We start from the raw sequence: 26,432 nt of genomic DNA on the forward strand, positions 1-26,432 counted from the left end.
GGGGGGGGGGGGGGGAGAAACTTGAACTTCACACTGATGTTTGTGCTCAGTTTCTTTTCCTGTTAAGTTACACCAGCAAGATGGCCTCATTTTCTTTAAACATGCTGCTTAGAAACAGCTTTCTTTGCTCTGCTTGGTGTCTCTAATGCCTCCTGATGCGAGCGGTTCTTTACTTCGAACAAACAAAGAGGCCAGGAGCCGATTTATTGTCTGAAACGGAAATAAAATGAATAAATGGCTCCAAAACACTGAAAAACCTTGGACAATAAGGGGTTAAAGCAGCTTAATTTTGTAATTAAATGTCTTTTTGTATGTTTACGCTCTGATATATTAAGACTTTATACTCTGAACTGATTTAAACCTACATCTAAAAGTTCTAATCTTATGAAAAATACCTTTTTACAGTTTATGATAAACAGGACTGTAATGAGTAATATGATTTTTCTTTGTTTTCCAGTTCACCAGTGTTGCTGTACAGTGGAGGCATGCCCAGAGCCAGCTATGGTGACCGCCACTGTCTGACCGTCCAGCAGGACAAAGAGCACGTCACTCTGGACTTCACATCTCGAGTGATCGACTTCTTCACTGTCCACAGCATCAAGCCAGAGAAAGGTCCGACCAGCATCGCAGATCTGTATCCTCGGGCGTATATTCGTACTCTTCGCTGCTTCACTCCGAGAATCCTCCATCTTTAAACTCCCCTCTCCTCCCCCTCGTCTCAGAGTTTGACGACCCGTCGGCTCTCGTCGTCTTACTGGAGGAGGAGCTGGTTGTGATCGATCTGCAGACACCCGGATGGCCCTCTCTGCCGACGCCCTACCTCGCTCCTCTCCACTCCTCAGCCATCACCTGCTCCTGCCACATCGCCAACGTCCCTCCCAAACTGTGGGAGAGGTTAATAAACGCCGGGAAAGCACAACGAGGCCGCCAGCAAACGCACATGGTGAGAAGTAATGAATTAAAAAATTTTTTTTGTTCAATTGGTTTAAACATGTAATCTGGATATTCAGCTATAGTAAACAGCTTAACCTTCCTTTTAAATGGCGAAGCTACACGTTCATGACGTCTCTGCTACTGTTTCAGGCTCGAAACAGACCAAATTTGTACCCGGTGAAGTGAAACTATAACCATCAGGACTATTAGCACGCACAGAAATAAACTCTTTGTGCTGTTTGTTTTGAGCTCTCAGCATTCATGTTATTAGTGTGTGTGTGTGAGCTTAAAGAGCAGGTGTAAGCAGTTAAAGGCTTTCAGAGTCTTTTAGCTTGGATCAGCTGTTTGATCAGTGGCGGATTAGACACACACACACACACACACACTAACAGCTGTTAGGTTGATAAATCACAGCTCTTTGTCTGTCTGTGTGAGGCCGACGCAGAGACACTGGCAGTGTCACAGAGACTAAGAGCTGCAAACGACAGGGAATACATTTTAGCAGTATATATGTGTGTGTGTGTATGTACTGCTGCAGCTTTTAGAATCCTAATTTGTTTTTGTTTTGTTTTGTTTGTGCAGAGCTGGCCAATATGTGGAGGGAAAAACCTGGCACCCCCACCCAAACAGCAAGAGCTGCTATTGACAGGGTTCGTACACACACACACACACACACAGAGGTGGTTTTTTTTTATTTATTCCAATCCCGATGCTTTCTGCAGTCTGATTCAAGTTCAGTTTAAAGAATCCTCTTTTGTGTGGTTCTGATCTGATCCTGACACCTCGATTTAAATACCTGCTGATATCAACGTTTGGTCGAGTCGGTCCCACCTCTGATTCTGTGACCACCTGTAAGTCGAACACATTTTGGGTAAAAATGGAGACTGTCAAAACCCAGAAACCCGTACTGTATGATCTGTCGACTGCTCTGGAAGCAGAAGCTGAAGTTTGGGGACTTTCTGTCTGGATGTAGGGTGGTAGATATCATGTTTCACGCACCAGATATCGTTTACAAAATCTTCACCAAGGGCTGAAGTAAACAAATAAAAAGCCCTTGCGGACACTCGACCAACTACAGCAGACAAACCTTCGGAGCCAATAACAGCAGGTTCTGTCGTCATGTTGAGATTTCATATGTTCATATGTTCCTCCTGGGCTGAAAACACTTTCTGAGGAGAAACTTTCCACGTTTGCTAATAATCCTCGTATTTTTTCTGCCAGACTAAATTATTGTCATTCCTGATGCTATTAAAAGAAAAGTTGAAGTAGTTTAAATATTTTGTCATTTTTTTGTCATTGGATTTCATCATTCAAACACAGAACTGTGCAGTCATAATTTATTTATTTTGTTGTTGAAATGTTGTTTACAGGCACGAAGACGGCACGGTGCGTTTCTGGGACGCGTCCGGTGTCGCCCTCACGCCTCTGTACAAACTCGGCACAGCCAACGTCTTCCACACCGACTGCGACGACCCCCACGACCCGGGCGACGACCCCGACCTGCAGCAGGAGGAGGAGTGGCCTCCGTTCAGGAAGGTGAGGCTCGGGGAGATCCTTTCAAGTTGAAGTCAGATGTTTTACTGACTGCGGGAGTTAACGCGGCTCGTCTGTTTCTCACACACACACACACACACACACACACACACACACACACACACACACACTCGCAGTCCTTAAACACAACATCTGCGGCCTCGTTTTCTCCTCAGATGGTTTTCATATGTTTGGACCTCAGACAGAACCACCCTATTGTTCTTGTTGCTTAACTCAACTCTGGAGGAACCGCAGTCTGATTGTATTTTAATTGTCCTCTTTTGTGGAGAGTTGCATTCAAATGAGCTGATTCATAAATGGAAAGCAGCGTTGCATGAGGAGAGTTTGAGCAATTTCAGCAGACAGGAAGTGGAGATTGGAGATGGGACACGAAGCAAAGAACTCGACAAGTATTAAAGAACAAAACAAAAAAAACAGGCTTTATAGCGAGCGATGTTTGGATCCCAAATGGAAGCAGAACATTTTACAGTGGATACAGGAGCGAATGAATCTTAAAGGTTTTTTCCTGTATTTCTTTTACCATTTTTACATTCCATCCAAGTTTCTTTCCACACATTTCTTCATGTATCTCGTGGTAACAGAGCTGCATGTTCAGGAATGTGGTTCTCATATGGGATGAAGAAACCTTCCCTTTTTTTTTTTTTTCTTTGCTGTAATGAAAACCAGACCCAGCTTTCCGTGTGTGTGAGAGAGAGAGACCAGCTTCTCCTACATTTTAGCTTTGCTAAGACTCGGCTTCCAAGCGAGAGGGATCCTGTTGGAATTCCTCCTGTTTCTGTCTTTGTGTGGGAAAGAAAAAGCCGAAGGACAGATTGATGTGTGTGTTTGCTGAGCATGTATGAAGGAAAAGCAGGGGGCTGTCGTGGCACATTTGGGGAAGATTAGGGAAGAAAGGGGCCGCTGATATTCGAGGAAGAAGAAAGATCCGAGTTCAAACAAAAATCAGAATGCAAAAGACTTGTTTTTTTTTTTACAAGTTTAAAAGGGAAATTAAAGCTGAGCTTGCAAAGTTGGATGAAGGTGGCGAGGTGGTGTGTTTGTGGGATCATCCTAGTTTTTAATTTCCATCCATCTATTTTCTGCTGCTTGTTCTGGAGTCGGTTCATGGAGGCAGCAGCTTGATCAGGGAGGCCCAGACATCTCTTCCAAAGAGTTCCCAGGCCATTTGAGAGACATAGTGTCTCCAACATGTCCGGAGTCTCCTCACAGTTGGACATGCCTGGAACACCTCCATAGAGGGGCATCCAGGTGGCATCCTTACCAGATGCCTGAACCACTTCAACTGGCTCCTCTTAATGTGGAGGAGCAGAGTCACTCCTTGATAACTGAACTTCTCACCCTGTCTCTAAAGGAGAGCCCAGCTACCCTGTGGAGAAACCTCATTTTGCCCGCCTGTATCCACAGTCTCATTCCTTCGATCATTAACCAAAGTTCATGACCATCAGTGAGGGTAGGAACTTAGACAGACTGGTAAACAGATAGTTTTGCCTTGCAGCTCTGCTCCCTCGTCACCAGAACGGATCTGTGAAGAGGGATCCGTCTGTCGATCTCACGCTCCATTCTTCCCTCACTCGTGAACAAAACCCTGAGATACTTCAGCTCCATTTGAAGCAGCACCTCAACAAGTCCGCCCTTTTCCAACTGAGGGCCATGGTCTCAGATTTGGAGGTGCTCATCCTCATCCTGGCCGCTTCACAATCAGCTGCGAACGATGCAGTGAGAGCTGGAGCTCACAGCAGGATGACACCAACAGAACCACATCTTCTGCAAATAGCAGAGACAGAATCCTGAGGCCACCGAACCAGAACCCTCTCCACCCCCTGGCTGCACCGAGAAATTCTGTCCATAAAAGTCATGAACAGAATCGGTTTCTTCCACCACCTGATGACATCACTGGTTGAGGTCAGACACCCCCCCACCTCCACCATACACGGTGTTGGTAAAGTGCTGCTTGCCCTGCCTCAGCCGGCTGACGTTTTGCCAGATTCTTCTCAGCCGATTGAGAGTCTCTATCCAAGACCTCACCGAACTCCTCCCACACCCGAGCCTTTGCCTCAGCAGCTTCGCCTGCTGGTCTCCCTCAGCTGCCTCTGGAGTCCTACCAGCTAACAAGACCCAGGACACCTTATTCAGCTGACGGCCTCCCTCACCTGGGGTGCCATAGAAAACCCTACTGGGATCATTAAGGCACACAAACTCCTCCACCACGATAAGGTAGCGATTCACAGAAGACTTTAATTTCTGGTGTAAATTTTCACAAAGTTCTTCTTTCTTTTTTCCCCTCAGCGCTCACCTCCTACATGCCTCCTGTTTTGTGATCTCAAATGTTTTCATCTATTTATTCCTTTGGATTTTAAACCAAACTCTTTGTGACGTAGGTTTGAAATGCTTTATAAATAAATCTTACTAGTAAATTGAACCTGTGTGTGTAGGTGGGCTGTTTCGACCCGTACAGCGATGACCCCCGGCTTGGCATCCAGAAGATGAGTCTGTGCAAATACAGCAACAAGCTGATGGTGGCTGGCACCGCCGGACAGGTAAACACCTGCTTCAGTCTGACCTCCGCATGTATGTGGACGTATCTGTGATGCTCATGTGACTGAAGATGGTTAAAAGACGATTTTTCTCATCGTAACGCGATGTTCAAATATCTTCATTTTGACACAGTGTTGTATCTGAATGGGCTTTTCCCCACCACAGAATAAGCTTCTCACTGCATCATTTAAGGATAAATAACTTGTCAGCAGCTGAAACATTTAAATCATTTTTCTCTCTGCAGGTGATCGTGTTGGGTTTTAACGACGAGCGTTCGGACCATTCGGTCGACGTGTCGGTGGTGGACCTCCTGCAGGACAGGGAGGGTTTCACCTGGAAGGGCCACAGCAGGCTGGAGCCGCGTCTCAAACCCGCCCCGTTCCCCCCGGGCTTTCAGCCTCTGGTGCTGGTGCAGTGCCTGCCCCCAGCGTCGGTCACGGCGGTGGCTCTGCACACCGAGTGGAACCTGATCGCCTTCGGAACGAGCCACGGATTCGGCCTTTTTGACTACCACAGGCGAAATTCTGTGCTGGCAAGGTTTGAGACGCGCAGCTACTGCTTCCAATCATTTTTTAAATTTTATTCTGCTGTAATTGTGGCGAAAAGGATGAGAATTGAAAAGGCCAGAGTCACTGTCCTTCCCATCATCCCGTATATAAAATAATTTGCCGTGCAGTTTTTGGATGGCCTTTGGGTTTTTTGCATTTCTTTTCCTCTTGCGTTGCCAACAACTCTGCTTCTTTTTGTTCCCATAGGTGCACCCTGCACCCAAATGACTCCTTGGCGATGGAGGGGCCCCTGTCTAGGGTCAAGTCTTTGAAAAAATCCCTTCGACAAAGTTTCAGGCGCATCCGCAAAAGCAGGGTGTCGGGAAAGAAACGCGTCATCACCACACCCACCAGCAAGGTGACAGATTGTAGTCGTGCTCCGCAGGAAGATGGATTCATTCTTAAATTTTGGAAGTGTTTGTGTTCATGAATAACGTTCTGTACGAAGGTTCAGGAGGCCAATGCCGCTCTTGCGGAGCAGGAGGAAGTGGCCCCGGTGCAGCGAAGGATCGAGCCCCGCTCAGCAGATGACTCTCTGTCCGGAGTGGTCAGATGTCTCTGCTTTGCAGACACATTTCTACGGGATGGTACGCTTGCTTTTTTTTGTCACAGCCTCACTGAAATATAATTATTAAAGGTAATGACACTAAACTATCAGGAGTCGCTTGGATTACATGGATGTTTTTTACCTTTTAAAAATGTATTCTGATTTATTTCAAGTAAAGTTATAAGTATTTGTTGTATCTCATTGGCCTGCTGCTGTTAGAGACTAGGTGGGTTCTCAGAATAGTGAGAAAATGGGCGAATTTCCCATCAGACTCACTGAATTTTGAGTGTTTGTGGCCAGTAAGCCAATCCGTCGCAATGAAAACGAACTATTTTTGAAAACATGGCCCACTTTTCTGTGCAGGGCTTGGAGAAGTGCATTTTTGTCAGTAATTATCGGTAATTTTAGAAAAGTTGTTTTGCTTGAAACGTCCGTCCCCCAGTACACATTAGTGAGGATTAACCAAATTTGAGTTACTTGATGACTCATTTAAGCCCTACACCTTTTTCCGTTTTGTATTTTTGCACATTTGTTTTGGGGAATTATCAGTCTTTAGTGCCGAAGAAACATAAAGGAAAGTCTTTTATCACTTCCGTCGCTCTAACAGGGAGCTGTTTGTTGATCAGGTACACATCACGGCCCCACGCTCTGGGCCGGCACCAACTCGGGCAGTGTGTATGCCTACGCCCTGGAGGTGCCTGGCGTGGGTTCGGGCCGCGCGTGCGAGCGGGGCGGCGCGAGCGAGAGCAGCTCGTGCGTGGAGGCGGTGTTGGGGAAGGAGATCCAGCTGATGCACAGGGCTCCGGTAGTGTCCATATGTGTTCTGGACGGGCGGGGGAAACCCTTACCGGACCCGTATGAAGCCTCGCAGGACCTCGCCATCGCACCGGATATGACGAACGCCCACTCTGTCCTCATCGCCTCGGAGGAGCAGCTAAAGGTAACTCAGCAGAGCACCTCTGGATTAAAGATCGATTGTGTCACAGTTGTAAATCCTGGGTTTCCTCCTCCGCCGCTCTCCGTCCAGGTCTTCTCTCTCCCCAAAGTCAGCGCCAAGACCAAGTTCAAGCTGACGGCTCACGAAGGCTGTCGGGTGAGGAAGGTGGCCCTCGTCCTCTTCAGCTCCGCCGCTCAGGAGGACTACAACGAGCACACACTCGTGTGCCTCACCAACCTGGGAGACATGCACCTCTTTAACATACCCGCCCTCCGGCCTCAGGTAGGCCTGAAACTCCCTCGGAGCATTAGAGACGTATTACAAGGAGTTTCCTTGACGCACTTTTAATTCTGCATCGTGCGTCTTTAGGTTCGTTACGACTGCATCCGCAAAGAAGACATTAGTGGCATCGCGTCCTGCGTCTTCTCCAAGAATGGGCAGGGTGAGGAGGACCGATCAAGAATCACACATTTAACACCTTCTACTGAGATCCTTTACTCCTGGTCTATAATGATCCTCTAAACCTTTCAGCTTCTGACCCCAAAATAACAACAGGAAAGACTTGTTTCTTGGTCAAACTACACAGACATTGATTAAAAAGTAAATTAAATAAATACATAATGACAACACAAGTTGCTTAAACTCATGTTATACTACTTTTTTTTGATTTCATGACTATTGTTTTTGTTTTTTGCAACACTTAAAGTTAGAATGTTTGAAGGAATAGTTCAGTTTCTGGAGATTATCTAAGACACCCATCTTGGTGTTTTGCTTCCCACGGCGACATCCTAACCTCAACTTTGGGAACCATTGCTCTAAAATATCAATAAATATTAGTTTGATCCTCCGTGACACCTCTAGGCTTCGCAAAGGTGCATTTTTAGACTTTTATTTATTTATTTTTGTTTTGTTTTTTTCAATTTTCTGCAGGGTTTTACCTGATCTCTCCGTCGGAGTACGAGAGGTTCTCCCTGTCAGCCAAAGTTCTGACAGAACCGCTCTGCTCTGTTCAGCTGGACCGACCGCTGGAGCTCACAATTTCCCGGTGACACACACACACACACACACACACACACACACACACAGCTGACTACACTGATTGTAAGAACCACTCTTTATTCAGAAACACTGAGGGAAAAACACACTTAAGAAGTGTTATTTTAATATGGAGCGAACCTTTATTTAACAATGAGAGCATTGGCACCATTTGTCAGTTATTTCAGATTTAAGACTTAAACATGAGGTATTAAATCCGTTCAGTATTCTTGAGGTTTAAATAATTAGACAAAAATAATGTTTTCTTCATAAGTAGATGTACTACACAGGGTCCTTCTGCTCACGGAGCTTTCTGCAGGCTTGAAGATTCTGTAGTGCACATTCAAACCAAAGAAATGATGCTTTATGACGACTCTTATCCGTTGCCAAACTAAATGCTGTGTGTGTGTGTGTGTGTTTCCACAGCGATGGTACAACGATGCAGCCACAGGCCAACGGAACCCACAAGACCCAGATGGGTCAGGCTGAAGGTACGGCCGAGCATTTCTTCTTCTCTCTCCTCCTCCTTTATTCACCCCCACACCCATCCTTTTTCTTTTTTTATACAAGTCTCTGAAGCTCTCAAAACCCTGACCAGGCCCAGCAGGGGTCCCCCTCTGGTCTCCATGATAACCATTCAGCATGCCCCAGTTGCCTCTCCAGTCTGATAGCTCCTTGTTTGGCAGGGAGCAGCGGTTGTTATGGAAACCGGTCAAACTTTCATCTGGCATTTTGTTATAGGCTACTCTCATTCAGGCATCGGAGTGTTTTTAACGTCTTTGTGTCGCAGCTGAAATATTAACTCCACCTGCTCCGATTTCTGTGCTTCTTAGGAAAAACATCCTAAGAATGTTTAAGTAATTTATTAATGAAGACCTGCATTTATCTTAAATAACACTACTTATGTGCACTCGTAGTAAACAAGTTTTTGTAATGCTTGATGCGATAATTCAGATCTTTTAAAGGGGGTTATGAAGAGTTAATATCTTACCTGCTGTAAATAGCTCTATGAACAGCCTCAGTTTGGACAACTTTATTCTGACTGGAGCTCTAAGTGTAAACAAATACCAGAATGGATTCCTGTTGCTTTAAAAACAACTCCAATCTCCAAATATTTCCTTCTGTTTCATGCAAACAATATTTATAAACATTTCTGGTAGAAATATTCTGATATTCCAGCTGGAAGTTGGGTTGGTATTTTGTCAAATAAAGCACCCACGTTAGACGCCGCACTAGTCGTGTAGTACACACTTATTACCACCTAAATGTTTAAATTTGTTTGGTTTCTCTCGTCTAAGTGCTGAAAAACTGAAAATTATTAGGCAAATGCTACCAGTTGTTTCTGACGGTGAGGGTTCGCAGATGTCAGTATTTCAGTCCTGACTCTCTGGGTTTGTCCCCTCAGGACAAACGCTGGAGCCTCCCAGCTCCCTGTCGTCCCCCATCCTGGACACCCCCCTGGACTCCCCCCTCAGCTGCGCCGACCTCACCCTGGACTCCACCGGAGAGCTCACCGTGGAGGACGTCAGGGATTTCCTAACGTAAGGCGGCGCACACTGAGCCGAGTTTAAAATGTCTTCTCAGCTTATACGCTTTCTTTGAAGATAAAAACAAATCAAATATATATATTTTTTTCTTTAGGACTGTGGACGAGGTGGAAAATAATCTGAAGAACATGAAAGAAGAGGAGGGACGCTCTCCTGGCATCCTCATCAACTGAGCAGGTTGATCGTGTGTTTGTTAGCAACTGAAATACATTTCTCCCATGAACTCAGCAGTGTGAGCACACACACGCACACACACACACACACCTACACACACCTGTTTCTAATGGAGCTAGTCTGGCGTGTGCAAACATCAAAGCGTGGTTCTGTCTGAGCTCTGCATTCCAACAACAAACCTTCACGTTCCACCTCGGCCGACGGAGCACGTTCACTGATTTACTGAGTCACATTTGTTCCCATTCAACCCACTTGACCAATCAGCAGCCCATCCTGCAGTCAGAGGAGTCAGGTTTCTTCTTAAGGTGTGTGTTTTATGGTGGAGATGAACCAAAAGAATCTGCTGGATGGCAGGAAGTCGCCGTCAGACCTGACAGGCAGTGAAATATTGAAGCAAGGTCTGTTAAAGGCATTAATTATTACTCATTAGTTAGTTTTTTGTCAGGATTTTTCAGCTCCCTGCTCCACCTGCAGCTTTGAGGAAAAACCCTCAAAAAACATGTCTCGTTTAGGAATAGGGCTCAGACCTTTTGTTCACCATATATTGTAGAACAAAGCCAAAACTGATGAGATTTAAGGTGAAACGAGCGATTATAACCAGCCCTCTTTCCACCTTACAGCAGAAACATCATTCAGGGATGTTGGAATTTCAGGCAGGCGCTGCGTTGGCACTCTTCAAAATGTCTTCAGAAACCTTCCAGTTCTGGTGGATCGTCCATCATTTTCTGAACTCGTAAATAAAAGAATTCCTGCTTCCATCTGCGTTTGCAGTCGGACCCGTCATTGACTCTCTGCTTCCCTCTAGTGGCAGAACCAAAAACTGCAGGCCGAAGAGAAACAACACACTGAGCTGGTTTTATTTTCAGAAGCGCTGCTTTGTTTTGTTAAGAGTGAACATTTATAGATTGTGCTCAGAGGGATAAACTAAAAGTGTTTTACATCATCAGGAATAATGTTTGTGAGGAAAAAATAAATGTAATTTGTTAAAGTTAGTTAAATCTGCATGTTTAGATGCCTGTGGCGTTGAGTTCTGTTTGAAAAGATCAAATAGGAGGGAGTGAACGCTTACTAATTTTCTTCTTTCTTTTCTTTCAAACAGTGTTTCATGGAGGGGTTCGAGAGGTTTTAATGGACCCGGTTTCAGTGTTGGACCACAAACATCAACCCACTGTGGAGTCTGTCCTTCCCCGTTGGCCCGGCTCAAGCTGGGGAGGGAAGAAGTCCCGGCTGAACGAACTCTTCTCCCATAACCACTTTCGGAAACGCGACGGCGCCTCCCACCCAGAGACTCGCTCCGCTCGGGCAACTTGGCGTGGCGTCCGGACGGCCTCGGAGCTCCACCTTTACGCCGCTCAGCCTTCAGTAGGATTACTGTTCTTATTTGATTTTATTCTCTTGGTCCCCCTCCCCTCCCATCGTTGCACGTGAGATTTGGGTTGGAGCTGGACCTGGCGCTCGGTCTCCAAAAAGGCTCTTTTTTTTTTCCTGGTCCACATTGATGGGCGCAACAGAGGTCTGCGTACCACAACAGGTCCCTGCGAACGACTTGACTTAATCAGACTGAGAGGAAGGATCGTAGCTTTGAGAGAAGCGAGACTAGCAAATGAAGTATTTGACTATTTCTGAACGTTGTAGCATCTCCGCTCTTCATTTAGGTGCCAACCAGTGGGCCGAGGTGGCGTAGGAACCAATAGATCATCATCAGAACATCTGTTGTTGAAGAAATTAACTGGAACAATGAAGGTTTGTGTCACGACTAAATGTATTTTGTATTGCTATGTGAGAAAGTAAATCTATTTTAATGAGAAATAGTTAAGAGGGAGAAACTAGAATCACACTGTGACTTAAAAGGGAAGCAGCTAGGACGGAGGGATGCTGACCTTTGACCTTGTGCCATGAGACAGGAAGACGTCGGGACCAGATATTGGCGTATTACTGAACGACTGACTGCGAGACGAGACAAAGAGTCGGACAGTTCTCGCAGCTTCAACGTTAAAAATAGTTTCAGGTTTTATTTTTTTCTGCTCAAATCTGATTGAAAACAAAAGAACAGGAAGTTGATAAAAATGAAGTTTTCCCAGCAGTTTCTCTATAAAAAGTGGACGATGTTGACGGGAATCTTTAGACAGGACTCAGGGAAGTGTTGCAAAGTCAGTCTGAAAGTGTTACGCACTCTGAACTGTTGCATTCTGGGTAACGTTGCCTACAAGTCGCGCTTTGATCAGCAGTATTTTTAAAACCTTTGTTTTTTTTTTCTTTATTTTAACGTTACAAAACGTCTGCAACTGTAAACCACCATCAACGTACCGGAGCCTAAAACTTTAGATTAATGTAGCTCAGCAGGCGGGAATCATTAAATATTAAAGACTTTTGATGTTCTGAATGAACAAAATTAACAACTTCATGCTACATCTGGTATAATTTAACTTTTTAACCCCACAGTTGATGAGTTTCCAGTGTCGGGTTTCATTTGTAGGAATTAATTTGATTTAGCGTTTTGGCTGTTTTTGAATTGTGAATGTTAATAAAAATGTATTTACTCTGTTTTCTTCTCAGTTTGGTTTGTTTGTAAAAAGAAGCAGATGAAGACGTGTAACGTGACATTTTAAATTTTATTTTTTTCTATATAAAATACATAAATAAAGCATCTGCAGGTGGCATCAGGAGCAAGTGCACAATCCACCCTCACCTCCATCCCCCTCCCAAAACAAAATGAAGACACAGGTCACATGATCAGAAGAGCATCTGACTACATTTGTTGGAAAGAATTTCTTATTTCCTCCCGAAAATAAATCTCTGTACGAGTGAGCGCAGCCTGCAGCAGCAGCAGAATACAGTATGGGTACTTTTGTGTCTCCTGATTGCACGTTTTAAACATCGGTCCTGAAAAATTCAAAGAAAAACTAAAAAGTCACTCCTGTCTTATATCCCTGACCTTAACAAAAACGTCTTTGGCCAAAAAACCGTGTAGAGAATAAATAAAAGTGACCAAACTCTGTAAAAAAAAAAAGCAAATTTAGGTGAAAGAACATGAAAATATATTTGTTTAACTCAACATCCTACAGACGCTGAGCGAATGGCACCGAGCACAAAGCATTTCAAGGGGTTAAAAAAGTGAAAAAAAAAAAGCCACATTTTGTTGCATTTCTCTGATTTTTTTCCCAGCTTTGAAGAACTTTACCTACTTGGGCTGTTTGTGTGGAAATGCAGGACAGGCACGGATATGTCTTACTGGTAAAATAAAGAACTACATGGCAGCACGGCGTGGGAGTAGTTTGTAGCGTTCGGCCTACGACGGGGGGGTCTTGAAGGGACCCCAGGCGTGGAAGCAGCGCGTGAAGCAGTGGGGCTCGTTGCCCTTCCTCACCAGGCGCAGCTTCCTCGGCTGCTCGGCTTCTTTGGAGCGCATGTGTTGGATGTAAACCTGAACAGGGCACAAATGAGGGGTTATAACGCAGGTAAGGTACAAACGGGACAAATCTGTCAAAACAGTGTCCCCCACCCTCACCTGGCAGGCTTTGAGACTGAGCTTGATCTCCACCTGGCTGGTCTGAGAGCCCACCCACATGTACACCTGGGGAGGGAATGAGGCAGGGGTTACAAAGATGTGAAGAAATTAAAAGAAAAATTTATATATATATATATATGTTTCTGTTACCTCTTTGCCGTTGTCCAGCAACATGATGTCATCATCGGCCAAATCGTCCTGACAGAAGTCCGAGCATTTCTCCGAAACCGAGAAGTAGCCCTTCTCATTAGAGCACCTGGTGAAAGATAATAGAAGAACGCGTTACAAATATGTCGGTGGATGGGAGGTTTGTGGGTAATGCGCGTGCCGTTCCTCTCACCTGAAGAGCCGAGCGTGTTTCATGTACTCTGCATCTTCGTCGTACGCTTTCTGAGAACCGATTCCAACCCAGAAGAAGTTCTCTGGCTCCTCCCCCTCGTTAATGACCTGGGAGACAAATGTCTTCTAATGTTTATTCAGATTCTCTCAGAACAGCTAAAATGGTTTTTCAACTATAACGAGCCAAAGTAGCAGCCAGAAGATGTAATTTCAAGCCATCAAACTGAGATTAACAGAAAGTTTGGATTTGGACTCGGCTCAAGTCGGACCTGTTTGCTGTACGTGTCGTCGAACATGGAGTTCATGATGTCCTCGGCCAGTTTGGCCTCGTCGGGGTCTGCGGCTCTGCCCACCCAGGTGTACACGATGCCCTGGTTGTCCGTGCTCTCAAAGGGCACCTGCAGAGAACAGGGATGATCCACTCGGACTCATCGGGGATCTCCTTTAAATGATTTTTTTTTTTTAAATAAAGAAGGATCCAAACCTTGAGGATGAAGCAGAACTCTGAGTTGAGGTTGCTGGAGTCTGTGCCGATCTGAATGCTCCTAAAAAATAAATCAATCAAAAAAACAACATGCAGATTAAAACCTGAGGACTTCACTGAATAATGAAACGGAGCTGGTGTGGGAGAGTCTACCTGGTGCAAAGCGCGCTGCCGTTGGTGCGTATGTGGTAGAGGGAGGGCTGGACGGAGTCGGTGTTCTGTTTCCGCTTCCCGTTGTGGATGATGAACTTTCGTTTGAAATGGGCCAGGAACTTGAGGTTCTCCTGCTGCTGGGTCATACGCTCCACCTGGAAACCAAAACAGAACGTCACTTCGGCTCGACGCCGAGCCACTGCCAGTCAGGTACTGTGGACTGTAAGGGCACTCTCTGACAAAGGAAAGTTGCCAAATAAAACAAAATCCAAATTTGTTTCTTCCTGCCTTCAGTTTTCCCGGGAAAAGAGCCTCGAACTTCTTCTGCAGGGAGAAGGTGAAGGTGAGCCAACCCATGTTGGAGGCCTGCCTGCCCTGCCAGAAGTACACCACACACTGGAAGTCTTCCTCAGGCTGTTTGTCCTCCTCCCCCTCCCCTCCTCCTCCTCCTCCTCCTCCTCCTCCTCCTGCCGCCGCCGCCGCCTCGCTGCCCTCACCCTCCTTCTTCTCCTTCTCGTCCTCGTCCTCATACTCCACGGGCACCCAGTATCTGAAAGCACAGAGAGGAAAGTGAGACCCGGGGAGTAAGTTCTGGGGGGGGCACTGTTGTGGAGCAGTTTAAAAACCAGGCGTGAACCTGCAGAGGAAGACGTAGCAGTCCTGGGTGAAGAAGTGTCCGAACTCCTCCTCGGGCAGGCGCGTGAACTTCTTTCCCTCCAACACGAATCCCTCCATGCCGTCCAGGTCCTCGTTCCACTCCTCCATCAGCTGCTCAGCCTAGAAATGTAAGAGCAGCGCTGCAGTAGTCGGCTTTATCCAAACAAACAAAACAACTCTGGAGAGAAACGGCTACCTCAGAGAGAGGCATCGGGGGCTGCCGAGGGAGGAAGAGGGCCGTGAGGTCAGCCTTCATCTGGTCTTTCTGCTCTGCATCCTTCTTCACCTGGGAGCGGACAGGACGAAGAAAAGGCTAACACACATATCAAACACACACACACACACCCCTCTGGTTTCTGAAAGCAACAGATAAGAAGCTCCAACCTTGCCCTGCAGGTTATCTTTCTGCTGCACAGTCTCAGCAGCTCTGGTGTAGTCCACCTTCAACACATCGTCCCAGTTCTTAAACTTGGATTTAAACACCTGAAGAAGTAAATATGAACTGTTATAAAGGTGCTTTAATACAGAAGGTTTGCAGCTGCAGTGTTTGGAGTGACGGCGCTGGAAGAGCTCCATCATACTCCATAAGACGTCAAGAAGTCAGTTTGTGGTCACGTGGTTGGAAGAGGTTTGTTTTCTGCACACCTTTCGTCCATGAGGCAGATTTTAGCTTCCCTTACTGCGACCAGACGAGTTTATTAAACAGACTGAGACAGTCTCAGCCATGAAGAGCTGCCTGTGTCTCCTCGCGGTCTTTTTAAGTTCACAGGTTTCTAAGTTTTGCTGGAACAGTTGGAAAGTCGGCTGTATTTTCTAACAGCTTCTCAGAGGAGCAGCAGAAGCTGAATGACTTCATTAAAGCTCGCCAGCTTTTCTGCATAAACAACATCTGACCAATCACACGACACTTGGAGCAAACCCCTGAGAGAAACGGTTCAGTCAGGGCCTCGTGTCGAGAAGCGGCGTGCGAAGCTGCTACGAGAACAAAAAATGATGCAACCACGTGACTCAGAGCCAACTTCGTGGCTTCTCATGGAGGACGGAAAGGCTTTAAGACGTCACCTGGCACTCGGTGCCCTCCAGGTTGCGGATGACGCAGACGTGTTTGGGCCGGTGCAGCATGGAGCAAACCTCCTGACCCAGCTTCAAGGCGGCGGCTCGGACGAGACGCGGCGACTTCCTCCCGATCCAGATGAAGACGTCCGACCAGCAGTCCAGGATGTACACGCACTTGGTGTCCAGCAGGGACTGGACCTGAGGGGGAGGGGATAAATAAATAAAAAAAAAAAAAACAGACAGCAGTGACTTGAAGAGAAGAGAGGACTCCTGGAGTCATTTTTAATCAGTTCTCGTCTTCAGCAGATAAAAGGTACCAGTCTGAGCTCTGGCAGCGTGTCCAGTTTGATCTTGTGGTCTTTATGCTCGACGGACAGCTTGTAGTTAATCTGAGGCAGCTCGAGGTAGCCGAGGCCCAGGCCCACCTACAGGAGACATAAACACAACATCTCATTTAGAACGGCCACCTGTTGGAGAAAGACCAAACTGATCCAGTGATCGACTGGTTGATTATTCTGCTGCCCTAATATCTTAAATTTTACCTCCATCGGCCGTTCAAAGACTCTAATCATTCACTGTTACTCATTATTTCGGAAGTCCCTGCAATCAGACCACTCTCTGTCCAGCTTTGACCATTTTAGAGCTTTTTAAAATTCTGCTTTTTTTTCCATATTTCATTATGATACAATCATATTTTTGACTTAAAATGTGTCTTATTATAAATTTATATGGTAGAGTAATAAATGTTTCCCAGTTCAACAGCAAATTTATCCTCGTGAAAATCAGCTGCTTGTAACTTCAAAAACGTGCCATTAAATAGCGAATGAGTCTGAGTTGCTCGTTTACACCTTCCGCCATCTTAGATGTGTTATTTCAACTCCAGATGAAGCTGTTTGCAGACGCTGGTGTTTAGAAGTAATCCAAATATTTACTTTGTACAGTTTCGGTCTGATGGGAGTGAAGTCGTCTGGTACGTGCTTCTTGATCTCCTCCGGCTGTCCTCCCAGGAGCTCCCAGAATCCCGGAGGCTCCTGGTTCTGCATGAGGGTCATGATCTCTGCCTTCCCCTTCCGCTCGTTCTTATTTATCTTTTCAGCAAATAACCTGGAGGATGACAACAATTCAAACTGTTAAAACCGCTTTCTTTCTGTTTGCCTAAATATGTCATTAAGGCATTAAATGCAACTCGTCTCCTAGCCCACCTGGCCTTCGTCGTGCCACCCAGAGTAGCGTTGGCTCCTCTCCAGATGAAAACTTCCAGCCCGTTATCCAACAAAAACACATAGCTGCCAAAGAGAGACAGGATATTTAGCCATACTCCACAACTCAGACGCCAGATCGGAGGAATAAAGCAGCACGTCTGGGGAGGGTGTTGGCATGTTAAGAAGCAATAACTGAATCAAACAAAGACAAAAAACACCCAGGAACTTAAAAGCAGTCAGTTGTAAAGTGTTTATGAGGCGTAGGAAGCAGGAAGTGTGCGTTCGAGTCACCGAGGGTCGAGGGAGAGGGCGTTCACAGGAACCGACTCCAGTTTGATGTTTTTCTTGCCGTAAACTCTGTACAACCTGAGACACAGAAGAGGAAGAAAACCTGATGACAACAGAACCTCACGCCACTGGGTGCCTGAATATTAAAGGTTCAAAACAGACAGAAGCTCTGACTCCCAACTCAGGTTTGTAAGGAACTATTTAAAAAGGCCTGAGGTTAAAAGAAGCAGCTCAGATTTCTGTTTTCCATCTACCTGGTGGGGTAATGTGTGTCTTCCACGGTGAAAAACCCGCTGGCTGTGCCTCCCTCGATGTAGGAGATCTCGTGGTTAAACACCTGCACGGGAGACACGAAATGTCCGTCAGAAGCACGCGGCGTTCGTCTGGACAGATGCGGGCGACGAGCCCAGCTGAAAGCTTTCTACGTACGGCGGTGAACTCGTCGCTCTCATCTCCCATCTCCTCTCGAATTGTCCTGCACTCTGCGCCTAAGAAGTTCCTCAGGTTGACGGCGTGAATGGCCGAGCCTGCTTTCTTGTCCAGCGTGGCCTCCTGACCAATCCAGTAGTAGATCTCCCAGTTCAACGCTCCGTTCTCGTCCAGGAAGGTCTGCGAGTGCGCAGAAATGTGCTTTAGTAAAAACCCAAAACTGGCGGCTTGACGGACACTGAGCTGAATTTGCGGCAGCAGTAGCTGAGAGTCCTTCACAACAAGTACTCGGAGCTCAGAATGCTAGGCCCTTTAATGTTTGAGCCAAGATGGCAGGTTTGGAGTTGTACCTTGAGGATGATGTAGCAGTCGGCCTCATAGAACTTGCTGTGGAACGCTTCGTCCACCTGGATGGGAACAAAGTTCTCTATCTGCCACACTGTTACGCCTGGGATCTGCAGACGGTAAAACACACACACACACACACATCATCCAAACTGGAGACTTTTGTACTCAGTTCACAATGTGTGAAACAAGCAGTAGAAGGGACAGAGAAACGTTTGGAGCCGATTCAGCTTCCTTACTTGTCCCACGTCCTCCAGGAAGAACTCGGAGTAATCCAGCTGAGGTTTCTCCAGACTCTTGTCCCAGCGGCGGACTTTCAAATCACCGTATTTCAAATCCCCGTTTTCCTGCAAAATTAGCAGATTTCCTAATTTTTTTTTATCTTCACTCAGTAAAATATGAACAAAATAACAGAATTAAAAGACAAATGATAAACAACAAAGACCACAGGAAAAAGGATGAGTTTCTAAAACGAGAATCCCTTCAGCTCCTCTGCAGGGCTCTTACCTCCATGTTCTTCTTCTCCTGAGCAACGTCACTCATTCCTTTCAGGACCTGCTTTGCCTGATCGTCCTGAGAGCAGTCCTTCCTCCTCCTCAGCCTCATCTTCCTCGCCAGGTGGTCTCTGGGGCTGGATCCTGGGCAACCACACGGACACACACTCAACGTCTCGCCACATGTACAAGTTATACTCAAAACACTAGGTGACACACACACACACACACCTCCCCCTGCAGCTGCTACAGTAGCAGGTGAAGCTCCGGCCAGACGGAGCTGGTTCTGAAGGGAGAAGTCGATGTTGTACCACTCCGCTCCTCGGTCCACAGGTTTCGGAGGCATCACCAGGTTAGGGTTCTCACGCACATCTAGGATCTAAAAACAGAGAAAAATAAAGAACTTCACGTGTGTTTTAGAAGAGTATTTGCTTCCTAAACGTCTCCGTGTTAACTCGGTGTCTGCGTCACTCCTGTTCGATCCATTCAGTTTAAAAAAACAAACAAACATTTAAGCCACACCTGAAACCTAAAATATCTTCACCTGCTTCCATCCACTACAGTTCTGTTTAACACGCTGCAGTAGGATTCGTTTTGGGAGGAGATCACGTTATTTTAAGACGGCTCAGCGGGATATGGCTTCTCATTTCATCATTTAGTCCACTTTGTAAGCCATATTTGACATTGAAATGTATATAAATTTAAATTAAATCTACAATGGCGGGGCTTTATTATCTGTACACTTCAAATACATTTAAAAGCTTTGCAGTTTTACTAATTAACTTCTAATTCTGATACCAGGTCTTCAATAAAAAATAATCTACATTTAATAAACTATGTTCTGAGTCATGCTAAATATAAAAAGCTTTGCATGTTTCAGAGCTGGGCTACCTGGTAGGAAATAAATAGTCTCATTAAAGGTTTGATTCTGTTGCTTGGTTGTATTAATGTTGCGTTCTCTCACTGTGTGGAATTAAAGCTCTTATCAAATCCCATAAATAAGGGGTTGAATCAAATCATTTTAAGGTGTTTCTTTCTTTTAAAAACAAGGATAGTGAAGGCTTAAACGTTAAACTCAAGTCTTGATGTGATAAATGATGACTGCTCCTCTTTAATATACAAGTTATGTAAAAACAAAGTACTAATGATTTCTAGAAATTTGGATTTTTACATTTTATAAAAAGCATTAAAAATAGCGTCTGAAAACAAATGTTTGTTAACACTGTTTTCTTTTTTTTCCACATTTATCAAAATAAAACTATAACTATAAACTATAACTTTTCAAAACCTCAGGAACCTTGCCTCTTTAAAAACCAACATTAGTGGCAATTATTCCTCAAGTAAAGTTAAAAATCTGTATCTGTATGTGTAAATCTGTAAAACATATACAGTTATTATATTTAGACCCTGACTAATATATCTCTGCCAACGTTCGGTAAACTGAAACACTCTGCATTTGATAAGATAATTTAAATTTTATGACAACAGGACAATGAGCTCGCTGTATTTTCTGCCCAGTTTTGCAGGAAAAGCAAAAATCACATCATCCACTTATATCCCTTCCAGACGCAGATCTGACTTTAGTGAAGAACATTATCAAGACTTTTCAGTTTCTGAATGATTGAATTTCACTGATTTAACAGCTTGAATGAAGCCGTTAAAGTAATCCACCCTGCATCTAAATAAAAACAATTAATTGATTCGGTACATTTCCTTTCTCCAAGCATAAAAAGGAAAATGTATTATAGTTTCTCATTTGTCTCCAGCTTGACTTTGTGTTATAATAAACCTACATTAATTTGACATTTAATCTAGAGATTGTAAAGAACCCTTAATGTTAGATTTTATGGTGCCTTATTACAGTGTCTCACCTCCAAGTCTGTCAAGAAATGGATGGCCTCAGGCAGCGTCACCAGGCGGTTTTTATTCAGCACCAGCTTCTTCAGTTTGCCGCACCTGAACGGCGAGAGAAAAACCACACGAGGCTCCGGTTCGTCACTTTAGGAGCCTTTCAAAATCTCACTGCTGCTTTTGCTGTCTTTGCTCGTAGAGCTCACCTGCAGAGACCCTCGGGGATGAGCTCCAGGTGGTTGTTCGCGGCCATGAACTCGGTGAGGCTGGACAGCTTGCCCACGCCCGGAGGAAGCCCGTCGAAGTCCAGTTTGTTGGAGTTCACGTACAGCTTCTTCAGTTTGGCCAGCTTACAGATGGCAGACTGGAGAGTGAGAAGCGTTTGCTCAGACTTTCAGTTTTAATCAACGCCGCTTAGGTTAGAAATAATAAAATAAAAACAAAGCTTCTCTGTAGAGATGCGTGTAGCTGCGGTTCTTACAGGCAGAGAGGTGAGTTGGTTGCGACTCAGGTTCAGCGTCTCCAGCTGGGTCCACTGATCAATGCACAGGGAGAGCTCGGAAATCTGATTACTGCTCAGGTTGAGTCTCTTCAGGCTGCCCAACGAATAGAGGCACTCCGGTACCCGAGTCAGGTCGTTACAGGACAGATCCACATCTGGGAAAAACAGGACGAGGAGGAGGATGAGAAAGCAGAAAGCGCAAACTCGTAAAAAGCCCGAAGAAGTGTGCGTGTGTTACCCGCTAAATGCGTCAGGCCCTCCAGGCTGGTGGGCATGTTGCTCTGCGTCCTCTGGGTGTTCCTCAGGTGAAGGGTCTGTAACGCCACCATGGCTGGGAGCTGCCTGCTCAAACACACGCTTATTAGTCGAGGCGTTTCAGCGGAGTGTGACAAAAAACCGGCAAAAAACAAAGTCTGCTCCGTTTACCGCAGCTGGGCGTGCATGAGCGGGTTGTTGTTCAGGATGAGCGTCTGCAGGTGCACCAGGCGCCTCATCTGCGGCGGCAGGCTGTCCAGCTTGTTGTCGCTCAGGTCCAGGTACAGCAGGTCCGTGAGGTTGATGAACAGCTGGTTGGGGATGGAGTCGATGCCGTTGTGGCTCAGATTCAACACCAGCATGTTCCTGCTGTTCTCCAGGTCCCGGGGGATCTCCGTCAGCTGATTGTAGCTCAGATCCTAAAAGAGACGAGGGGGAAGTTTGGAGATTAGTTTGGAAGAAGAGGGAGCACATTCTTGTGTAATTCAAGAGTTTGTAGAGGTCGAATACCAGCACAGACAGGTCCTCAAGCTGAAAGATGTCATCTGGGACTCCAGAGTTTTTCAGGTTGTTGGCTCTGGCTACCACCGCCTGCACACAAAATGAAGCGCTGTTAAAATGCATTACGAGACCGAGACAGGTCGCGGGCGGGGACTGGAATATTTTCAGCCACATCCATGAAAGAAAAAACAACGAGTGTAAATGTGTGTGAGTTACCCGGAGGTTTGGTAAGCCGGAGAGCTCTCCGTGTAACGTGGTCAGGCTGTTGTGACTCACTGAAAGGTGTTCCTGAAGAAGGAAAAATAGATATTTGATAACCAACACAGCAAAAGATAAATAAAGCCACAGATTTTTCCTTTTAAGCTGTAGATGTCACCGATGTGTTAAAGCTCAGCTGGAACTAAACTAAATGATCTGAACTAAAAAGCACATAATTTACTATTTCTGTGCATTAAAATAGCATTTTAAAAAGGGTAATAGTGATCACTACCAACAGTAACATGTTCATCATGAATAAAAAGATGTTTATAGTTTCTTATAGGAGGTAAGAGCGTTCAGTTGTACCGCTTTGACCGGGCCTGAGCGTACTAAACACTTTAACAGGCACATCTGTGGGCGGCACAGTGATGTTCAACGTGACGCCACATAACTGTGTCGAGAACGTCGGGCTCCATTCGCCTCAGAATCAGGACTCAGATCCCAGTTCCAGCTGCAAGTCGGAGAACCAGTAAGCCTGGGCTCAAAAACCAGGCTAGCGCTTCTTCACAGCACAAGCATTTGATGTGTTTTTCTGCATTAAAACACTGCAGTAACGCGCTTCCTCATAGAGGCTGTGCAGAGCTGTGTGTGTGTGTGTGTGTGTATGTGTGTGTGGGACTGATCTAATGAGACACAAACTGAGGTCCAAGTTGGTCAGGGACCTTCAGGGGGTGTCCTCAAGCACAAATGAAATGCACCATAAAACAACAATTACTGCAGCAAGGGTGAAATGGGTGCTTTGTTCAGCACAACACTGACAGAACAGAAAGGAAGCTGACTGGAACACTTTGCCTTTTTAAAGAAAAATGTTTTCTCTATCAGTACTATAGGTTCTGCACTATGTGCTAGTCTTGCTATTTACTATTACACATCCCACCCTTCTATTAGCATTTGCTCGAATGTCTTGCTTGAATTCATCTTTATATTTTAATCTACTTGATTGTGATGTGCACAAACAATAAACTTGTTATGATATGGACAAAAATAAACAATACTGTCCTCATATATCATACAGATAGAACTGGTTTAAGGCAGTTCTGAGACTCTTTAGCTCTGGGACAGTTTTATTATTTTCTCCATCTTCGAGGTAAGGAAGTCGTTCTCAAAGCTTTGTGTTAAAGGGCATAAAAATTTTAACTGAGCTGAAAAATGAGATAAAAACAGATGAATGCTGGAGCCATCGGCTGTTCCTGCTTCACCCTGCAGAGGACTGTGGGAAGCTGAAGGCCATTCAAGCTGACACTGGGCCAACCACTATAGGCTTTTAACAATATGGCAGTGCTGTAGGAAGTCAGAACATCCAGAGGAACACGCAGAGACACAGAGAGAACAAGAAGCCCCCAGCCTGTTATAGCTGCAGTAACAGACACCAATATCACCATGTGTATATCTGCGAATTAGAAAAATCAGCTCAGAATGTCTCACCAGCTTCTGCAGAGAGGCCAGCTCCTCTGGAAGGTAACAAAGTCCTGTCCTGTTGAGCTTCAGCCATCGGAGGCTGCTCATACATTTGACATGTTCAGGGAAGTATCCTCCCTGGAGGGACAGACACAGGAGAGAGGTGAACAGAAAAAAATAACGAGATAAATCCCAGACAACAAGTTTTAATTAGGTGGAGCAGGACTGAAGTGAGTAAAAAGAGTTTAAAGCAACCCTGCAGACTCTGACATTTTAATACAACCAACTGAACCGATATATGAAGAGAAAACAGTATTTCCTGAAATGTGAAGTTATTTTTTTTACCATTTTACATTTTAACAACACTTTATTTTCCTAAAGAATTACAGCATCAAATACACACACACACAAGATAAAACGCTGACATCATATGTGTTGATTTTACTGACATCACAGAGTTGAAATCTGTGTAGCGTTTCTCAGCTGCATGACTGAACCCAGAGAAATTCTGCTCAGCTACGGTCCAGATTTATCTCTCCAGGATTGTTGACATTCAGGATTTTGAAAGTGAGGCGTCACAGACTCAAAGTCCTTGTCTCTGTATATTTTACCTTTATGACAACATGACATTCAGCACCTACAACACACTCACTGGACACTTCATTAGGTACACCTATTCAAGAGCTCAAACACAAACAACTGATCAGCCAATCAGAAGGCAGCAACTCTGGACATTTAGGCATCTCATCGTGATGAAGACGACCCGTTAAAGCTCGAACTGAGATTCAAAATACTCACTGGGAGAAAGGGGACTTAGATGTGGTATGGTTGTTTGGTGCCACATGAGCTGGTCTGATTATTTCAGAAACTGCTGATCTACTGTGATGTTCACACACAACCACCTCCAGAGCTTACAGAGACTCACCAGCCCAGGCAACATTGTTCCTAATCTCTTATTGTGGCGAGCCTGTGCGAACGCTAGCCTCAGTTTCCTGTTTTTAGCTAATAGGAGTGTCACCCACTGCGGTCTGCTGCTGCAGCCCAGCCGCTTCAAGGCTGGACATGTTGTGTGCTCAGAGATGGTATTCTGCAGACCGTTGTTTGTAACGAGTGGCTATTTGAGCTGCCGCTGCCTTTCATGTCATCTTGAACCAGGCTGGCCATTCTCCTGGGATATCAACGAGGCTTTTTTTTTGTCCACGCAAATGCCGCTCACTGGATACTCTCTAGTTTTCAGACGGTTCTCTGCAAACTCAAGAGATGGCTGTGAGTGAAAATCCGAGCAGATCAACAGGTTTTGAAGCACTCCGAGCAGCCTGTCTGGCACAAACAACCACGTTTAGTCGCTTAAATCCCCTTTCTTCCTCACATGCCTTAACGTATTGAGTGGCTGATTAGCTATTTGTGTCAATAAGCAACTGAACAAGTGTATCCAATAAAGCGGATGGTAAGTGTCATATAAACACAGTGTAAGGCCACATTTTGTGCCTCATCTGACTGTTTGATGTAATTATGATTTTCACCTCCAGCTAATGTTTCTCTAAAATGTTTACATTTATTATAACAGTTTTAAACAAAGATAATTGTATCTAGGTAAGTTCAGTGGTTACGTGGTTAATTTGTGGCTCATTATATGACAATAAAGAAAATAAGACATTTAGCTAAACGCAGTCAGAGTTGTTTATGTGGTTCAAGAACTCAATTTGTTATCCTCTGCTAACAAGTTAACTATTTTTTTTTCCAAGAACTATAAATATGATAGAGTAACACTGAGTAACATTTAGCTTTGCGCTAAGAAAATAAACGAACAGATGACTTTAATGATTTAAAAAATAAATAAAACCTTCAGGCAATAAACCTGAACTATCCGCAGTTTTCGCCTGAATCTGCCGGGTTACACCAGGTTGTCAGGTCTGATGTTGACCTACAAAAGGGCTGTCAGGAGCTGTCGTGTCGAAAGCAGCAACTCAAGTCTTATAAAGACATGAAACGTTCATTTTAAGCCCCAGCTTTTATCGCATTAAAACGCCCGATGACAGTCACATCCCAACTTGTACTTCTGACCCGAACAGTTAAAGTTAGCCTGACACTTAGCTGGGTGTCGTGACGTTAGTACGTAGCTAACCGTCCGAAACAAGAGCTAACAGCTAAGCAAGCTCATAAACACTTCTCTGTAAACAAAACCCCGCCGGTGGTGGCCGAGACCGAACAGCTACTTCGTCAATTTGACAACTGGCTAACGCCCATTGCTCCGAGCTATCATGTTGTTTCAGCCATTTGTTGCCGAGTCGCATTTCTGGAGCAGCTTCAGCGTAGCTCGGGACACCCGCAGGCAGAGACACTCTCATCTAAAACTGAGAAAAAGTGCCTAAAATCCTTACTTTGAAGTCGTTCCCACTGAGGTCTACCCCCCTAATGAAGGGAAGAACTCCGGTGGCAGCCATTTCTGACGAGCTGAAGTCAGTTTCTCAACCCTGAACTGTCTCTATTTTGGTCCAAACGGAGGGAGAGAGGAGGGGCTACTTCTTCTTCTACGCTCGTGTTTCAACACCAGCCTTTAAGGCACTTTAGCGCCACCTCCTGAGAATAAAAAGGATTAAAGTGACCCCCAGCGGTCATTAGTGGGTATTACACTCTCTTGGTGAGACAAGAAAGAAGGAAAACGATGCAAGATATCAGAAAGGAAATTTGTGATAATTTCCTCTGTGGACTAGTTGGTCTGCTGCTCATTAGAGATCATATGTTTCAATTGAGATGTTAAAAGTGGAATGGATGCCGTTTGTCCTAAAAAGACAGGATATTCCTCAAAACATTCTTCATCTATCCCTGAATATTGTTTTATTGAACACACTTAGCAATTTTAACTAATTGAGTATACAAACCAGCCACTAGGGAGCACAAG

The 26,432-nt window shown here is 45.2% G+C and overlaps 2 protein-coding genes across 3 annotated transcripts in view; one reads left to right on the forward strand and one right to left on the reverse strand.

Moving 5' to 3' along the window:
* llgl1 (LLGL scribble cell polarity complex component 1) overlaps positions 1–12,354 on the forward strand; it is a 31,744-nt gene extending 19,390 nt beyond the window's left edge. For both annotated transcript variants that reach the window (XM_025006025.2, XM_017416749.3), the window contains exons 9-24: positions 458–612; positions 723–943; positions 1,516–1,583; positions 2,304–2,469; positions 4,920–5,024; positions 5,267–5,559; positions 5,778–5,928; positions 6,019–6,157; positions 6,744–7,057; positions 7,145–7,336; positions 7,424–7,496; positions 7,985–8,099; positions 8,516–8,580; positions 9,495–9,630; positions 9,731–9,813; positions 10,910–12,354. In XM_025006025.2, the coding sequence (XP_024861793.1) occupies positions 458–612; positions 723–943; positions 1,516–1,583; positions 2,304–2,469; positions 4,920–5,024; positions 5,267–5,559; positions 5,778–5,928; positions 6,019–6,157; positions 6,744–7,057; positions 7,145–7,336; positions 7,424–7,496; positions 7,985–8,099; positions 8,516–8,580; positions 9,495–9,630; positions 9,731–9,809 (2,272 nt within the window). In that variant the 3' untranslated portion in view covers positions 9,810–9,813; positions 10,910–12,354. The remainder of the gene's footprint in view (positions 1–457; positions 613–722; positions 944–1,515; positions 1,584–2,303; positions 2,470–4,919; positions 5,025–5,266; positions 5,560–5,777; positions 5,929–6,018; positions 6,158–6,743; positions 7,058–7,144; positions 7,337–7,423; positions 7,497–7,984; positions 8,100–8,515; positions 8,581–9,494; positions 9,631–9,730; positions 9,814–10,909) is intronic.
* Positions 12,355–12,403: 49 nt separating this feature from the next.
* flii (FLII actin remodeling protein) lies at positions 12,404–26,059 on the reverse strand. Its single transcript, XM_017416791.3, has 31 exons — positions 25,912–26,059; positions 23,558–23,668; positions 22,091–22,162; positions 21,884–21,964; positions 21,545–21,792; positions 21,357–21,460; positions 21,098–21,273; positions 20,823–20,980; positions 20,637–20,721; positions 18,997–19,144; positions 18,779–18,909; positions 18,511–18,618; positions 18,277–18,381; positions 17,927–18,106; positions 17,752–17,834; positions 17,501–17,575; positions 17,210–17,293; positions 16,940–17,111; positions 16,325–16,432; positions 16,014–16,205; positions 15,336–15,434; positions 15,148–15,237; positions 14,932–15,071; positions 14,583–14,844; positions 14,295–14,449; positions 14,142–14,202; positions 13,927–14,055; positions 13,659–13,765; positions 13,469–13,574; positions 13,319–13,384; positions 12,404–13,234 (listed from the first exon to the last, which is right to left on the reverse strand). Exons 1-31 carry the CDS (start codon positions 25,972–25,974, stop codon positions 13,100–13,102), a joined length of 3,834 nt encoding a protein of 1,277 aa, XP_017272280.1. The 5' UTR covers positions 25,975–26,059; the 3' UTR covers positions 12,404–13,099.
* Positions 26,060–26,432: the final 373 nt, after the last annotated feature.

This window comes from Kryptolebias marmoratus, linkage group LG12, assembly GCF_001649575.2.
Source record: "Kryptolebias marmoratus isolate JLee-2015 linkage group LG12, ASM164957v2, whole genome shotgun sequence".
NCBI classification, from domain to species: domain Eukaryota; kingdom Metazoa; phylum Chordata; class Actinopteri; order Cyprinodontiformes; family Rivulidae; genus Kryptolebias; species Kryptolebias marmoratus.